Here is a 20134-nt window from a genome sequence, read left to right on the forward strand (position 1 = left end):
GGCCCCGCCCCTCTACCCTCAGGGGATCGGTCAGTACCAATCTGGATATGAAATTAAAATGCTATCTCAGGCTAACAATTCTAAACAAGTTTGATGCATTTCCTATGAAAATTGAGCAAAAATGCTCATAAATGTGTTTCCCTATAAAAACTATTAATAGTAAAATTAACCCCCTCCCCAGGGGGAAACAAGACCCCCAGGGTCATATAATTCACAATTTTTGTAAAGGACCTTAAGACTTTTCCATCTATGAAGAGTATTTGATTCCACCACATGAGTGAGTGGAGAAGAAGATTTTTGAAATTTTAGTCAATTTTACCCCTTTTGGCCCATTAAGGGGTGGGGACCATATAATTCACAATTTTGATTGGCCTTATGCCTTAGAGAGTTTGTGCAAAATTTCATTGAAATCGCTTCAGCAGTTTTGGAGAAAAAGTCGAAAATGTAAATGTTTACGGACATACGACGCACGGTGGACAACGCTCAATGGACTACGACGTACAAAAGGCAATTAGAATAGGTCACTTGAGACTTCGTCTCAGGTGACCTAAAAAGTTTGTTGAAAAAGCTATCACAGCCCTCAATATCAAAACTGAAACTTTGATTTTTCAGAAAAGTTTGAAGTCCCTTATGAACATCTACATACCATAGACTATTACCGTGTGCAATTTCAAAACAATTGTCTACAACGGTTTTAGCTCACCTGGCCCAAAGGGCCCACTAGAGAAGAAGTTGTTTAAGAAATTTGGCATATTTGACCCCTGTGACCTTGAATGAAGGTCAAGGTCATTCATTTGAACAAACTTGGCAGCCAATCATCCCAGAATGGCACAGGCCTAATAATAGGTCTGTAGGCCTCTATGTTATTCATAAGAAGTTGTTTAAAGATTTTAGCCTTTTTTAACTCCTGTGACCTTGAATGAAGATCAAGGTAATTAATTTGAACAAACTTGGTAACCCTTCATCCCATCATGCTACTGGCCAAGTATCAGTACCCTGGGCCTTTCGGTTATTGAGAAGAAAACATTTGAATGAAAAGTTTACGCACGGCGGACAGCGCACTGCGGACAGGGCACGGCTGACAGCGGACTGCGCACGACGACGGACGAAGCATGATGACAATAGGTCATCCTGACCCTTCAGGTCAGATGACCTAAAAACACTTAGGTAACCTTTATTTATAAAATTGCTTGGCTTAACATACCAAGTGAGCAATATAGACCCTCTGGGCTTTTTGTTTTCAGAAAACCTTTGGAAACTAAATGAACCAGCTGACAGATTGATTACGATAGATATTGCAAGGATTGAAGAAGTGAACGTCAAGATATCCCTTGTTCAGTCTGCGACTTGAAGCACTAGTCCAATGCCCATGACTAGTAATTTTACGGCCGGACTAGTGCCAATTGTAATGAATAAGTGTGATTGGACTAGTGGCTCCCCACCCGATTCAAAACTTGATAAACACTATATTTACAAGAGTGGTGGTCAATTGCATTTTTCAACACATTTTGAGTGCATTCTGTATGCGATTATTTCTGTCTGGATGCATCATTTTGAGAGAATTTGCGTTTACGAATGCATCCACACTAATTTTGGCCAAAAATCATAAGCTGATCATGAGTGCTGAAGCAAAATGGCTGTATATTTAATTTGGACTAGTGATTAAATAGTCAGACTAGTAAAATCACGGGTCCAAATAACTTGCAGCAAAAAAAATTAACTTCACAGACTGCTTGCTCCGTGGCTTATGAATATAGAATGAATTTAGAGGGCAGAAATGAATCAGCCAATTACATTAAGAAGCTTATTTGTTATAATGAAAGAATGACATTGGTAAGCAAAATTTGCCTCATCACATGTATTCAAGAAGAAGTAACCAATTAGCCAATCAGGTTAGAAGGTTCCTAATTAATATGCATATTATGAAAGGATGATGCTGGAAAGCAAGCTTGATCTGAAGCATTCCAAGATAATCTAGAAGCCAAATTTCCTTGAATAGCAGAAATGACAGCAAGACACACAGACAGACAAACCCAAATTAATGTTCCTGTTTTCGATAAAAGTGTATTGGGATAAAAAGGAAACATGTTCAATGACATAACAAGTGACTTACCTGACCAATGAGAAGAGCAAAGACGAACACACCAGAGACCCAGTATATTGTCATGAAGATGTATTCCAGTGTATTAGTAGGGATGGGGTTGTTTCCGATCGATGTAGCAGTCTTTGTTGCCAGGTAAAAACAGCGGATATACCTACCAGAAAATATGAAATGTTAAGTGTCAGATTGAACCATATTAGAATGTTAACTTTAAGCTAAAGACCATGACTAATAGCAAGTTTATGATGGAATATTTCAACCCGCAAGGCCACAAAAATAGACAAGTGTTGCACATAAAGTTCTATAGGCCCAGTTTCATGAACATTCCTTAACTTAAATTTCCTCATAGAAAAGCATTACAAAATAAAAGGGAAAAAACCCTAAGTTAAGGAGCCTAATCCTTAGATTTAAGGAATGTTCTTGAAACTGGTCCCTGAAAAAATTTGATGATACTGTGCATTATGAAATGTTGATTGTGTAGAAACTTTCAGTATTTTCTGAAGTTGTTTTGGAACCAAAAATATAAATACAACAATATTTGTATAGTTCAAGAGCCTAATTATTACTTTTATTAAATTCATGATCAAATGCAAGAAATTCTCTAGATTGTATTTACACTTACGCGATACCTTCACCATTATAAACCCAACGATTTGAGCCAATGCCCTCGTACACAGACACTGCATAGTATCCACAAGTTTCCAGATGGATCAGGAAAAGCATGTAGGTCATCGTCTTTATAATTCTGTAAAAGAAATATTATTGATCAATGAAATGAATTTGTAAATAAAAAAAATCTTTAATAGTTTAGGAAATAAGCAAGGATTAAATAGTAGATAAAGGCCAAATGTCTCTATATACTTTGTAGATAAAGGCCAAATGTCTCTATATACTTTGTAGATAAAGGCCAAATGTCTCTATATACTTTGTAGATAAAGGCCAAATGTCTCTATATACTTTGTAGATAAAGGCCAAATGTCTCTATATACTTTGTAGATAAAGGCCAAATGTCTCTATATACTTTGTAGATAAAGGCCAAATGTCTCTATATACTTTGTAGATAAAGGCCAAATGTCTCTATATACTTTGTAGATAAAGGCCAAATGTCTCTATATACTTTGTAGATAAAGGCCAAATGTCTCTATATACTTTGTAGATAAAGGCCAAATGTCTCTATATACTTTAGGAAATGTCTCTATATACTTTGTAGATAAAGGCCAAATGTCTCTATATACTTTGTAGATAAAGGCCAAATGTCTCTATATACTTTGTAGATAAAGGCCAAATGTCTCTATATACTTTGTAGATAAAGGCCAAATGTCTCTATACACTTTGTAGATAAAGGCCAAATGTCTCTATATACTTTGTAGATAAAGGCCAAATGTCTCTATACATTGACTAAGTAAATACCTTAACACATGAGCAGATTTTACAGCCTGGTCACATCTCTGATAGAACTCCCAAAACGTCTGGATCTTAAAATATGAAAAACAATCTTTTCAGACTTACGATTAATCAAAGAATATAACATTTTATAATCGGTCATAAAGATGGATTATTTTTTAAATATAAGGCTATGATTTTATGTAAGTGAAATTTTCTAAGCAAAAAGCTCAATAAGTGTGCAACACATTTTTAATGAAAAATAAGATATGATTTATTGCAGCATAGGTAAAAATAGATTAAATAGAAACCACAATGAGATCAATTACAGATATTCTTATCAGACTTGAAACTGGTTACTATGTTTTAATAGTGATGGAAAAGACAAACCTTGAAGAGACGTGGTAGGCGGAACCAGGGTACAACTCCCAACATCAGATAAAACAGGTCGAGTGGAAGTAAGGACAGTACATCAAACTGTAACATTAGACATCAAACTGTAACACTATAGACATCAAACTATAACACTATAGACATCAAACTGTAACACTATAGACATCAAACTGTAACACTATAGACATCAAACTGTAACACTATAGACATCAAACTGTAACACTATAGACATCAAACTGTAACACTATAGACATCAAACTGTAACACTATAGACATCAAACTGTAACACTATAGACATCAAACTGTAACACTATAGACATCAAACTGTAACACTATAGACATCAAACTGTAACACTATAGACATCAAACTGTAACACTATAGACATCAAACTGTAACACTATAGACATCAAACTGTAACACTATAGACATCAAACTGTAACACTATAGACATCAAACTGTAACACTATAGACATCAAACTGTAACACTATAGACATCAAACTGTAACACTATAGACATCAAACTGTAAGACTTTAGACATCAAACTGTAACACTATAGACATCAAACTGTAACACTATAGACATCAAACTGTAACACTATAGACATCAAACTGTAACACTATAGACATCAAACTGTAAGACTTTAGACATCAAACTGTAACACTATAGACATCAAACTGTAAGACTTTAGACATCAAACTGTAACACTATAGACATCAAACTGTAACACTATAGACATCAAACTGTAACACTATAGACATCAAACTGTAACACTATATACATCAAACTGTAAGACTTTAGACATACAACTGCATTACACCATATGGACATTAAACTGTTACACTTTAGAAGTCAAAACTGACTAAATATGATATGAAATACTAAGAATACTTCAAGGATACTAAGGAGGTATATATAGGCTGGACCTGTTCCACATTTCCTGTTGTCAGAAACAATGATTTTAAGACAGTAATTAAATTATTCTAAAATCATGCAATTAACATAATAACCTTGCATCTTTCATGTCAGCATATCTTTATATTTATGTTTGAATTAGAGGGCTTTATCCTATCAGAATATTAACACAATCTTTATCAATAATTAGAATGTAACTCAAATTGGACAATTTTATGCCATTACCTTGAACATCCTTTTCTGCATGTAATTCTTCCTCATTAACTTTGGATCTGTCTGAAAAAAAGAAATCAATAGTGTTAATTTAAAGAACTTAGATTCAGACATGATAACAAACATCATCAAGTTCTCTACTCTACATTGACACATATAAATCAGTGTTACAATAGAATGGGGGGGGGGGGGGGTGTTTATGTCATAATCATATGTCATAGTCAATTCATAGATATGGTTGGGGGTTAGAGAGAAACAGTGCTGTAGCATTCTATTATCTACAGAAAACATACAAATTCAGAATTAACTGATCAAAGCTACGAAAAAGTTCATTTTATTTTGTCAAACGTCTTCAGAATGAAATCCAATGTAGTATTATTTATGTCGATGTAAGATTTTAGAAAGGTTTTAAATCAATGGAGAAAAAGTTGAGATATATCTATGCTTTAGTTTAACTCCACTAGTAGGTTAGAAATAATTTTAGTCTTCTTTCTGCACATTAAGCTCCACTTTATGTAATTTGAATGTTTCAACAACCATGACACTGTAGACAACATTACATTCTTTTTAATTGCCGTACTCCTGATAAGTGTAAAACAACAACACATTGGCAAGTACACTGTGTTGGACCATTTATTTTCATTCATTGTAATTCACAACTGGGCATCTGTATGCTGCTATTGGCATGCACAGTTTCTTGATTCTGACTTTTAATACACATTTTTCTTGAGGGCATTGTGCTTCCAAACCCCTTCAATGAAGTGTAATGATAAAATATATTCAGTAATTAATATGAATATCATTAAGATGCTATAAAGTTATGAACATACCTCCACTAAACCACTGTTTAGGTAGGTAAGGTGCGGCTTAACTAACATTATATCCAGGATGTAGATGGCGTCACAGGTATAGTCACAGATCAGCCAGTAGATCAGGTTAGATTGGTTTTGGTACGGAAAGACTCCACGAAGTGGGATAACCCAGGCATTATACATAAAACACAGCGTCACCAGGAACAACCAGGTCATGTACAACTTACCTAAAACAAAGATTTTAAACATTCTTACAACAATGCCATATTGTCGGTCATGTACACTTTACTCATTAGGTAAATGAACATAAAAACATCAAAGATCTAGTCAATTTATCCGCTTCTGAAAAAATCTTCTATAAAATTTACCTATCACCATGCAGAAAGTAGCTAATATATAGCCACCTTTCATGTTCGTGAACGCACCTGTACCCATTTTCAATGTTTGAGCAAATATGTGGTTTGATTGGCAGCTGGTGATTCGTCAATGCATACTTCATTTGAGTGATTGTTCCTAAAAATGTGATTTTTGCTATTGTTTCCTTCTATTATTGACGACCGTTGTCTAGTTTAATACATTATCTTGCTTAGTCCCCAAAATAAAGGCTTAACATCTTACTCTGGGGCTCCAGTTTTCTAGGGATACTACAGGGATTTTTGAGCCAGGAGGGTAGTTTCATCCGACAGCATCCACACTCAAGGAAATACTCGTCCAGTGTTCCTTCGTCTGATTGACCGAGGGGTCCTCGTTCTCTTAGATGCATAGGAATGAAAGAGTCAAGTCTATGTTGTCTTTGCTCTGGCTCATCTGCTGCAGAGATTGCTGTAAAAAAGTGATTAATCCAGATATTCTAGAAAAAAGCTTTTCAAATGTCAAAAATAAAATTCATAATGTGTATTCCTTTGGTTCTATTGTTTGTTTGTTGTTTTTGGCTTGTTTATTTCTGTTGTTACTGGGTTTTTTTGTTTGTTTGGAGGAGGGATGTGATTTATTGTTAGTTTGTTTGCATTATTTTTCATTGATGTTAATTGGTCTGACATCTTCCATTGTGCATGACTGACAGCGCTAGCAAACCAAAACTTCCACTTGAAATATCAACAATTAATGAAAAAACTACGATATATGCCCTAAACACAAAGGTAGACTGCAGGTCTAGACTGAAAGGTTAGGCTGTTTACATCATGAACATGCCTACTTCACAATCCCATAAACAATTAGAAGACTATAGCAAAGAATCAATAGGTGATCTTACATATATTATACCTGGTAAACCAATTTAAAGAAAATGTTGCAAGAATAGGTTTGGTTTTTGTTTAGAGCTACAAACTTAAGATCATTTTAAGACAACCTAACCATCTCATGTGTGCTGTATGTTGAATTTCTTGAGAACTATGTTTTATTTGTGTTTTGTCTCTATTGCCTTGTTGAAGTGCTACTTGACACAAGCATTGTGTCAATGACAAGAAACAACACATCCCAGCTGGTCCTGTTACAACCACCAACCAGTCATCCTGCTACCTAAATATCATTGTAGTGCTTAAATGAAGTAAGAATTCAGGCATTTTCATGTTTTGTTAAGTTTCAGTCTCTTTATTTTACCTATCTGTCTGTAATTCTTTTTATTATATGGCTGTGTGTTTTGCTCGCTCCTGATTGGCTGAAACTACACTTTCCCGCCACGATACAACACGATATCCACCAGAAAATTCCGAACTATACATTGTGACGTCATCTGAGGTTGATATAAGATTCCGAAACCCCCAGGTCGTACCCAAATATAGAAATCTTGCATTGTGACGTCATGTAAAATGACGTCACAATCACTTCACAGGTTGATATAAGATTCCAATGGGTCAAGGTCGTACCCAAATATAACGTAAAGGGAATTTCCGTGAAGTCAAATATCTATTGTGACGTCATCATTCAGCAAGATGTGTCGGGGAGCCGCAGGTTTACTGGAATCAATGTGAACCTGCCAATATTTGTGTGTACATTTTTGTCAGATTTTTTAAATGATATGTAAAATGTATTATGTGGTGTTTTCTCTATTTTATTGATATTATCAACCTTCAATTTTCTCTTCCAAATTATTCAACGGGACTATTGAGTATCGGGGATAGGGGTTGCTCAATATCATGAAGAGGAAATACATGTATATACATGTAGTCAAATGGTTTACATTATGTTAATGCCATATAATAAAACAAATATCGACCTGTTTTCAGGTGGATACTGTGATTTATCTCGAAAGTGATATAACCCTCGGCCTCGGGTTATATCACTTCCTCGAGTTGATAAATCACTGTATCCACCTGAAAACAGGTCGATATTTGTATAATATCTATCATGATCTCTATTTTTCTTAGTTTCATCTTTAATTTCCTTTATTTCATCTCTGTCTATATGCCACTGTTACATCTACATTTCACCACTCTATTTCTATATTGGTCCACCCTCCAATTTTTTATAAGATCCTGGTCTCTATGCAACCTTATTCTTTGTACTAACGTACAAACCTGAATTGGCGTCTGAGTAAGCATCATAATCCTGAGAGGATGGGGTAGGGGGCTGGATGGTTGTCTCTTTGACTCGCTCTGTCCGGCTAGAGAATGCTCGCACCAACTGATGGAGATGTTCACTGAGGCTACTACTGACCACAGACAGACTGTTACTGTTAGTCCTGGGGAGGAGAGTTCACATTCACTCAATATTAGCAGTATAAAGATGAATTATAATGGAGTTTTGTTGCCTTAGTGTCAAAACATCAAAAATTGACTCATTTTGTCGATATCAAAAGACGAATGAGCTCTAATGATCTGTAAACTAGAACAGTGTTAATTCATTCAATAAGTACTACAGACTAGCTACAGACTCTGTGGGTAATAGTTTAATACAATTAAGTGTGATAGATTAAGTCTGAGGAGTGTAATCTTGATTGAATCAATAAAGTGAAAATATAAGGAACATAAAACTTTGGCTGCAAAGATAAGAAAAGCAAACAAAACTAAATGAGGTAAATGATGTAGCAAGCTATGGACCAGTCACTCTTAGTGAAGCAAGTGTCATTTGATTTCTCTGTAATCTTAAGAAATATTAGGTTATGTTTTGACAAACGTATGTAAAGAATATTTTGATGACAAATCTGGACTCACTGAAGGCTACTGCTGGCATACGACAGACTGTTACTGCTGGATCTGTAAAGGAAAACTGAACTCAAAACTAAACAAAAACAGCAAATTATCAACACAAAGATGGAGGGTGTAAAATTAAAAGATAATGCAATATAAACTTATCATATGATTATCAAGATGAAGTGTCGACTCAAATGGGTAAAATGCTCCTTAAACTAATAATTAGGGCACAATGTAACAAAGGTAACATATGGATTCAGCAAGGGTAAGATATTAAGTAACACAATGTAACAAAGGTAACATATGGATTCAGCAAGGGTAAGATATTAAGTAACACAATGTAACAAAGGTAACATATGGATTCAGCAAGGGTAAGATATTAAGTAACTCAATGTTACACAAACAGGGTAACATATGGATTCAGCAAGGGTAAGATATTAAGTAACACAATGTAACAAAGGTAACATATGGATTCAGCAAGGGTAAGATATAAAGTAACACAATGTAACAAAGGTAACATATGGATTCAGCAAGGGTAAGATATTAAGTAACTCAATGTAACAAAGGTAACATATGGATTCAGCAAGGGTAAGATATTAAGTAACACAATGTAACAAAGGTAACATATGGATTCAGCAAGGGTAAGATATTAAGTAACACAATGTAACAAAGGTAACATATGGATTCAGCAAGGGTAAGATATTAAGTAACTCAATGTTACACAAACAGGGTAACATATGGATTCAGCAAGGGTAAGATATTAAGTAACACAATGTTACACAAACAGGGTAACATATGGATTCAGCAAGGGTAAGATATTAAGTAACACAATGTAACAAAGGTAACATATGGATTCAGCAAGGGTAAGATATTAAGTAACACAATGTAACAAAGGTAACATATGGATTCAGCAAGGGTAAGATATTAAGTAACTCAATGTTACACAAACAGGGTAACATATGGATTCAGCAAGGGTAAGATATTAAGTAACACAATGTAACAAAGGTAACATATGGACTCAGCAAGGGTAAGATATATCAAGTAACACAATGTAACAAAGGTAACATATGGATTCAGCAAGGTCAAGATATTAAGTAACTCAATGTTACACAAACAGGGTAACATATGGATTCAGCAAGGGTAAGATATTAAGTAACTCAATGTTACACAAACAGGGTAACATATGGATTCAGCAAGGGTAAGATATTAAGTAACACAATGTTACACAAACAGGGTAACATATGGATTCAGCAAGGGTAAGATATTAAGTAACACAATGTTACACAAACAGGGTAACATATGGATTCAGCAAGGGTAAGATATTAAGTAATTCAATGTTACACAAACAGGGCAACATATGGATTCAGCAAGGGTAAGATATTAAGTAACTCTATGTTACACAAACAGGGTAACATATGGATTCAGCAAGGGTAAGATATTAAGTAACACAATGTTACACAAACAGGGTAACATATGGATTCAGCAAGGGTAAGATATTAAGTAACACAATGTTACACAAACAGGGTAACATATGGATTCAGCAAGGGTAAGATATTAAGTAACTCAATGTTACACAAACAGGGTAACATATGGATTCAGCAAGGGTAAGATATAAAGTAACACAATGTTACACAAACAGGGTAACATATGGATTCAGCAAGGGTAAGATATTAAGTAACTCAATGTTACACAAACAGGGTAACATATGGACTCAGCAAGGGTAAGATATTAAGTAACACAATGTAACAAAGGTAACATATGGATTCAGCAAGGGTAAGATATTAAGTAACACAATGTAACAAAGGTAACATATGGATTCAGCAAGGGTAAGATATTAAGTAACACAATGTAACAAAGGTAACATATGGATTCAGCAAGGGTAAGATATTAAGTAACACAATGTAACAAAGGTAACATATGGATTCAGCAAGGGTAAGATATTAAGTAACTCAATGTTACACAAACAGGGTAACATATGGATTCAGCAAGGGTAAGATATTAAGTAACACAATGTAACAAACAGGTAACATATGGATTCAGCAAGGGTAAGATATAAAGTAACTCAATGTTACACAAACAGGGTAACATATGGATTCAGCAAGGGTAAGATATTAAGTAACACAATGTTACACAAACAGGGTAACATATGGATTCAGCAAAGGTAAGATATAAAGTAACTCAATGTTACACAAACAGGGTAACATATGGATTCAGCAAGGGTAAGATATTAAGTAACACAATGTAACAAAGGTAACATATGGATTCAGCAAGGGTAAGATATTAAGTAACTCAATGTTACACAAACAGGGTAACATATGGATTCAGCAAGGGTAAGATATTGAGTAACTCAATGTTACACAAACAGGGTAACATATGGATTCAGCAAAGGTAAGATATTGAGTAACTCAATGTTACACAAACAGGGTAACATATGGATTCAGCAAGGGTAAGATATTGAGTAACTCAATGTTACACAAACAGGGTAACATATGGATTCAGCAAGGGTAAGATATTGAGTAACTCAATGTTACACAAACAGGGTAACATATGGATTCAGCAAGGGTAAGATATTAAGTAACTCAATGTTACACAAACAGGGTAACATATGGATTCAGCAAGGGTAAGATATAAAGTAACTCAATGTTACACAAACAGGGTAACATATGGATTCAGCAAGGGTAAGATATTGAGTAACTCAATGTTACACAAACAGGGTAACATATGGATTCAGCAAGGGTAAGATATTAAGTAACTCAATGTTACACAAACAGGGTAACATATGGATTCAGCAAGGGTAAGATATTAAGTAACACAATGTTACACAAACAGGGTAACATATGGATTCAGCAAGGGTAAGATATTAAGTAACTCAATGTTACACAAACAGGGTAACATATGGATTCAGCAAGGGTAAGATATTAAGTAACACAATGTAACAAAGGTAACATATGGATTCAGCAAGGGTAAGATATTAAGTAACTCAATGTAACAAAGGTAACATATGGATTCAGCAAGGGTAAGATATTAAGTAACTCAATGTTACACAAACAGGTAACATATGGATTCAGCAAGGGTAAGATATTAAGTAACTCAATGTTACACAAACAGGGTAACATATGGATTCAGCAAGGGTAAGATATATAAGTAACTCAATGTTACACAAACAGGGTAACATATGGATTCAGCAAGGGTAAGATATTAAGTAACTCAATGTTACACAAACAGGGTAACCATATGGATTCAGCAAGGGTAAGATATTAAGTAACTCAATGTTACACAAACAGGGTAACATATGGATTCAGCAAGGGTAAGATATTAAGTAACTCAATGTTACACAAACAGGGTAACATATGGATTCAGCAAGGGTAAGATATTAAGTAACACAATGTTACACAAACAGGGTAACATATGGATTCAGCAAGGGTAAGATATTAAGTAACCAATGTTACACAAACAGGGTAACATATGGATTCAGCAAGGGTAAGATATTAAGTAACTCAATGTTACACAAACAGGGTAACATATGGATTCAGCAAGGGTAAGATATTAAGTAACACAATGTTACACAAACAGGGTAACATATGGATTCAGCAAGGGTAAGATATTAAGTAACACAATGTACACAAAGGTAACATATGGATTCAGCAAGGGTAAGATATTAAGTAACTCAATGTTACACAAACAGGGTAACATATGGATTCAGCAAGGGTAAGATATTAAGTAACTCAATGTTACACAAACAGGGTAACATATGGATTCAGCAAGGGTAAGATATTAAGTAACACAATGTTACACAAACAGGGTAACATATGGATTCAGCAAGGGTAAGATATAAAGTAACTCAATGTTACACAAACAGGGTAACATATGGATTCAGCAAGGGTAAGATATTAAGTAACACAATGTAACAAAGGTAACATATGGATTCAGCAAGGGTAAGATATTAAGTAACTCAATGTTACACAAACAGGGTAACATATGGATTCAGCAAGGGTAAGATATTAAGTAACTCAATGTTACACAAACAGGGTAACATATGGATTCAGCAAGGGTAAGATATTAAGTAACACAATGTTACACAAACAGGGTAACATATGGATTCAGCAAGGGTAAGATATTAAGTAACTCAATGTTACACAAACAGGGTAACATATGGATTCAGCAAGGGTAAGATATTAAGTAACACAATGTAACAAAGGTAACATATGGATTCAGCAAGGGTAAGATATTAAGTAACTCAATGTTACACAAACAGGGTAACATATGGATTCAGCAAGGGTAAGATATTAAGTAACACAATGTAACAAAGGTAACATATGGATTCAGCAAGGGTAAGATATTAAGTAGCTCAATGTTACACAAACAAGGTAACATATGGATTCAGCAAGGGTAAGATATTAAGTAACTCAATGTTACACAAACAGGGTAACATATGGATTCAGCAAGGGTAAGATATTAAGTAACTCAATGTAACACAAAAGGTAACATATGGATTCAGCAAGGGTAAGATATTAAGTAACTCAATGTTACACAAACAGGGTAACATATGGATTCAGCAAGGGTAAAGATATTAAGTAACTCAATGTTACACAAACAGGGTAACATATGGATTCAGCAAGGGTAAGATATAAGTAACACAAATGTAATAGGTAACAATATGATTCAGTCCAAGGGTAAATATTAACATTGACTCAATGTTACACAAACAGGAAGACATATGGATTCAGCAATTGTAAAAATTAAGTAACTCAATGACTTACACAAACAGAACAACATGGATTCAGCAAGGGTAAGATATTAAGTAACTCAATGTTACACAAACAGGGTAACATATGGATTCAGCAAGGGTAAGATATAAGTAACTCAATGTTACACAAACAGGGTAACATATGGATTCAGAACAAAACTGACTCTGAAACAAAACATTAAACATGACTTACAGAAACACATCATATTGACAATGCTCGAACAAAACATTAACATTGACTCAGTCAGGAAGACATCATATTGACAATTGACTCTGGAACAAAACATTAAACATTGACTCAGTCAGGAAGACATCATATTGACAAATGACTCTGGAACAAAACATTAAACATTGACTCAGCAAGGAAGACATCATATTGACAATTGACTCTGGAACAAAACATTAAACATTGACTCAGCAAGGAAGACATCATATTGACAATTGACTCTGGAACAAAACATTAAACATTGACTCAGCAAGGAAGACATCATATTGACAAATGACTCTGGAACAAAACATTAAACATTGACTCAGCAAGGAAGACATCATATTGACAATTGACTCTGGAACAAAACATTAAACATTGACTCAGCAAGGAAGACATCATATTGACAAATGACTCTGGAACAAAACATTAAACATTGACTCAGCAAGGAAGACATCATATTGACAATTGACTCTGGAACAAAACATTAAACATTGACTCAGCAAGGAAGATATCATATTGACAATTGTCTCCGAAACAAAACATTAAACATTGACTCAGCAAGGAAGACATCATATTGACAAATGACTCTGGAACAAAACATTAAACATTGACTCAGCAAGGAAGACATCATATTGACTGTAAATGACTCAAAGGAGAAGATATTATACTTCATATGGAGTTAAGTCTCTACGGAGAACTTAAATTGAAATTATACTCATGGTGAACTCTAAAGACCTCCTTACTTAAGAGTCATGGAGACACCATGGTGACCCTTACTCTACCCACTGTACTTAAGAGTCATGGAGACACCATGGAGACCCTTACTCTACCAGATATTCCTTACTTAGAGTCATGGAGTACACCATGGTGACCCTTACTCTACCAGACCTCCTTACTTAAGAGTCATGGAGACACCATGGTGACCCTTACTCTACCAGACCTCCTTACTTAAGAGTCATGGAGACACCATGGTGACCCTTACTCTACCACACCTCCTTACTTAAGAGTCATGGAGACACCATGGTGACCCTTACTCTACCACACCTCCTTACTCAAGAGTCATGGAGACACCATGGTGACCCTTACTCTACCAGACCTCCTTACTTAAGAGTCATGGAGACACCATGGTGACCCTTACTCTACCACACCTCCTTACTTAAGAGTCATGGAGACACCATGGTGACCCTTACTCTACCAGACCTCCTTACTCAAGAGTCATGGAGACACCATGGTGACCCTTACTCTACCAGACCTCCTTACTTAAGAGTCATGGAGACACCATGGTGACCCTTACTCTACCACACCTCCTTCTCAGAGTCATGGAGACACCATGGCGACCCTGTCTCTACCAGACCTCCTTACTCAAGAGTCATGGAGACACCATGGTGACCCTGTCTCTCTACCACACCTCCTTACTCAAGAGTCATGGAGACACCATGGCGACCCTGTCTCTACCAGACCTCCTTACTTAAGAGTCATTGAGACACCATGGCGACCCTTACTCTACCAGACCTCCTTACTCAGTGTCATGGAGACACCATTGTGACCCTTACTCTACCAGACCTCCTTACTCAAGAGTCATGGAGACACCATGGTGACCCTTATCTCTACCAGACCTCCTTACTCAAGAGTCATGGAGACACCATGGTGACCCTTGTCTCTACCTAGACCTCCTTACTCAGTGTCATGGAGACACCATGGTGACCCTTACTCTACCAGACCTCCTTACTTAAGAGTCATGGAGACACCATGGTGACCCTTACTCTACCAGACCTCCTTACTCAGTGTCATGGAGACACCATGGTGACCCTGTCTCTACCAGACCTCCTTACTTAAGAGTCATGGAGACACCATGGTTACCCTTACTCTACCAGACCTCCTTACTCAGTTTCATGGAGACACCATGGTGACCCTGTCTCCACCAGACCTCCTCACTTAAGAGTCATGGAGACATCATGGTGACACTGTCTCCACCAGACCTCCTTACTTAAGAGTCATTGAGACACCATGGCGACCCTTACTCTACCAGACCTCCTTACTTAAGAGTCATTGAGACACCATGGCGACCCTTACTCTACCAGACCTCCTTACTTCAGTGTCATGGAGACACCATGGTGACCCTTACTCTACCAGACCTCCGTACTCAGTGTCATGGAGACACCATGGTGACCCTTACTCTACCAGACCTCCTTACTCAGTGTCATGGAGACAACATGGTGACCCTGTCTCTACCAGACCTCCTTACTCAGTGTCGTGGAGACACCATGGTGACTCCAACTCTACCAGACCTCCTTACTTAAGAGTCATGGAGACACCATGGTGACCCCGTCTCTACCAGACCTCCTTACTTAGAGTCATGGAGACACCATGGTGACCCTGTCTCTACCAGACCTCCTTACTCAGTGTCATGGAGACACCATGATGACACTGTCTCCACCAGACCTCCTTACTCAAGAGACATGGAGACCCCAACCCTACCAGACCTCCTCACTAAGAGTCATGGAGACACCATGGTGACCCTTACTCTACCAGACCTCCTTACTTAAGAGTCATGGAGACACCATGGTGACCCTTACTCTACCACACCTCCTTACTCAAGAGTCATGGAGACACCATGGTGACCCTTACCCTACCACACCTCCTTACTTAAGAGTCATGAAACACCATGGTGACCCTTACTCTACCCCACCTCCTTACTCAAGAGTCATGGAGACACCATGGTGACCCTTACTCTACCACACCTCCTTACTCAAGAGTCATGGAGACACCATGGTGACCCTGTCTCTACCAAACCTCCTTACTCAAGAGTCATGAAGACACCATGGTGACCCCGTCTCTACCAAACCTCCTTACTCAGTGTCATGGAGACACCATGGTGACCCTTACTCTACCAGACCTCCTTACTCAGTGTCATGGAGACACCATGGTGACCCTTACTCTACCAGACCTCCTTACTCAGTGTCATGGAGACACCATGGTGACCCCGTCTCTACCAGACCTCCTTACTCAGTGTCATGGAGACACCATGGTGACCCTTACTCTACCAGACCTCCTTACTCAGTGTCATGGAGACACCATGGTGACCCTGTCTCTACCAGACCTCCTTACTCAGTGTCGTGGAGACACCATGGTGACTCCAACTCTACCAGACCTCCTTACTTAAGAGTCATGGAGACACCATGGTGACCCCGTCTCTACCAGACCTCCTTACTTAGAGTCATGGAGACACCATGGTGACCCTGTCTCTACCAGACCTCCTTACTCAGTGTCATGGAGACACCATGATGACACTGTCCTCCTTACTCAAGAGACATGGAGACCCCAACCCTACCAGACCTCCTCACTAAGAGTCATGGAGACACCATGGTGACCCTTACTCTACCAGACCTCCTTACTTAAGAGTCATGGAGACACCATGGTGACCCTTACTCTACCACACCTCCTTACTCAAGAGTCATGGAGACACCATGGTGACCCTTACTCTACCACACCTCCTTACTTAAGAGTCATGGAAACACCATGGTGACCCTTACTCTACCCCACCTCCTTACTCAAGAGTCATGGAGACACCATGGTGACCCTTACTCTACCCCACCTCCTTACTCAAGAGTCATGGAGACACCATGGTGACCCTTACTCTACCCCACCTCCTTACTCAAGAGTCATGGAGACACCATGGTGACCCTTACTCTACCCCACCTCCTTACTCAAGAGTCATGAAGACACCATGGTGACCCCGTCTCTACCAAACCTCCTTACTCAGTGTCATGGAGACACCATGGTGACCCTTACTCTACCAGACCTCCTTACTCAGTGTCATGGAGACACCATGGTGACCCTTACTCTACCAGACCTCCTTACTAAGAGTCATGGAGACACCATGGTGACCCTTACTCTACCAGACCTCCTTACTCAGTGTCATGGAGACACCATGGTGACCCTTACTCTACCAGACCTCCTTACTCAGTGTCATGGAGACACCATGGTGACTCCAACTCTACCAGACCTCCTTACTTAAGAGTCATGGAGACACCATGGTGACCCCGTCTCTACCAGACCTCCTTACTTAGAGTCATGGAGACACCATGGTGACCTTGTCTCTACCAGACCTCCTTACTCAGTGTCATGGAGACACCATGATGACACTGTCTCCACCAGACCTCCTTACTCAAGAGACATGGAGACCCTAACCCTACCAGACCTCCTCACTAAGAGTCATGGAACATGGAGTCCTTAATCTTTACCAAACTTCCTTACTCAGGAGTTATGGAGACACCATGGCAACTCTAAATCTACAAAAGCTACTTTCTATGTCAAGGACAACTACAGAAAGATCAAACCTTCAGAAGTCAAGTAATAGAAAGGAAATGTAATTCTTGTACACAACTGACGGCCCTAAATTCCTCTGTAATATACATCATAACAGCCTGGTCTAACCATGCTGTAGGAGGATAAAGAGGGATATATGGCCTATAGAATCACCATAGATGTATGATTCTGTATTGATTCTACTAAACCAGCTCTCCTCTAACACCAGCCCTGGCCACTACGCTTTAGTGCAGCAATTCTATAGTGTAGTTTTTAAATCAAGGCTACCAAAGATATTATTTCTGATTTCTGTTTCAGGAAACATGCATACATATTCTATAAGAAAATAAAAATGTTTATTGCATCTTTGATATTAATCAATCGTTAAAATAAATGCATCAAAACCCAGAAATAATATCTGTTTTCATTCTCAGATAAGTAAAATAACAAAATGCTTGCTTCAAAGAACTTTCTAATCCAAATTGCAGTTTAAAACATCAAAAAGATCTATTTAAGGTCTATTATGAGATAGTCACCAGCTACAACAAATAGAGATTTTATTAAAATTTCCCCTGCAGTTTACAAAGTACTTATTGTGCATGTACATTGATACATTGGATCAATTCCAATGTATCAATGTACATGCACAAATACCATAGGGTCCAATTGCCAGATGGCTGCATTGAAGGAGTGTTAGGAGTGATAGGGTGTAGGTATTGCAAGAAGGACAATGAAACAGTTTGTGTTACCAACATAAACTAATATGGATAGGACCGATTCCTTAGTACTGTAAAATGGGATATTGTAGATGTGGTCATATCTTGACTTCAAAATTTGAAACACTAAAATTTGACTCTGACAGTATAGAGACTTGGATTATTAATCTATATCTCTAGTTAGTAGAAAAAGCTAAAGTTTTTCTCTGTGGAATTACTGGAATATGCCAAATTTAACCACCATGTATTGGTACAAAAAGTCCAAATTCTCCCTATTGACTGTGCTAAGCTTGCTGGGTAAAAGGAACATTTCCTGAGAGATGCAATATGAATTTTTAACTTCAGACTGTCACGCTTTATCTATCAGAAGGATATTGGGGAAATTGAGATAACCAACCATTCCAGTTATATTAGCAAGTTGAACTGCTCTCATTTTTTTTTTAAATAGTACTGTCTGGTCAAGCTAATGAAGTGATTGCAGTAGAACAAACTTAACTTAGCTTAAGAGATTTAATAGTTCCTTCAGAATGAAAATGCAGAATGCTTTAAAAGATGCTACAATGCTGATGAATGGTATTCTTTCTCTATCAAAAGTAGGAGTAGACGAATTAGTATTTCTCTTCAGTAACAAAAGTTACTTACTTTATACCATTACCACCATTGAAAAGTTTGTACTACTTATTTAACATAAAAACATTGAAAATAATTATTTGAATCCCCCCAAAAAAACTCCATGACACTATGCCCTATATGGAATGAAGTACTCACTGCGCGTACACCAAAAGCAAAACAAATTATTTTATATGTATTCTTGTGTTAATTAGACACAAACATACACAATAAATTACATCAGTTATTGTTCAATTGATGCATGTCATTATGCTCTGTCGGCGGTGGAGCATTTTCTAAAAGTGCAGTTTGGCCAAAGAGCAAACTGTAGTTTTGTTTACCATATTTGCCTCCAGTTCAATTCAGAAATTTTAAATTTACTTTCAAACTAAATCTTTTTATAAATATAAATGTCATGATCATGATCCCTCTGAGCAGGAAAGCTTCAAACGTTTATAACAAAGTATTTATCATTAATTGACTGTATAAAACGACCCATACTGGTGATTCCTTGTACACTTTGGGTGGCAGACTAATTGTACATGTATAAAAGAACACCTACTTTTAGGGAAGATCAGTTAAATATGCTCCACCACTGA

At 37.2% G+C, this 20134-nt stretch overlaps 1 protein-coding gene across 1 annotated transcript in view; it reads right to left on the reverse strand.

Annotated features, from left to right (window-relative positions):
• Positions 1-20134, reverse strand: part of LOC138316764 (uncharacterized) — a 119387-nt gene that overhangs the window by 26412 nt on the left and 72841 nt on the right. The window contains exons 6-14 of the mRNA XM_069258421.1: positions 8969-9010; positions 8333-8496; positions 6435-6638; positions 5835-6043; positions 5017-5067; positions 3875-3961; positions 3512-3576; positions 2724-2846; positions 2114-2255 (exon numbers count right to left, since the gene is read on the reverse strand). Of these exons, the coding sequence (XP_069114522.1) occupies positions 2114-2255; positions 2724-2846; positions 3512-3576; positions 3875-3961; positions 5017-5067; positions 5835-6043; positions 6435-6638; positions 8333-8496; positions 8969-9010 (1087 nt within the window). The remainder of the gene's footprint in view (positions 1-2113; positions 2256-2723; positions 2847-3511; positions 3577-3874; positions 3962-5016; positions 5068-5834; positions 6044-6434; positions 6639-8332; positions 8497-8968; positions 9011-20134) is intronic.

The sequence above is a fragment of the Argopecten irradians genome, chromosome 2 (genome assembly GCF_041381155.1).
Source record: "Argopecten irradians isolate NY chromosome 2, Ai_NY, whole genome shotgun sequence".
NCBI classification, from domain to species: domain Eukaryota; kingdom Metazoa; phylum Mollusca; class Bivalvia; order Pectinida; family Pectinidae; genus Argopecten; species Argopecten irradians.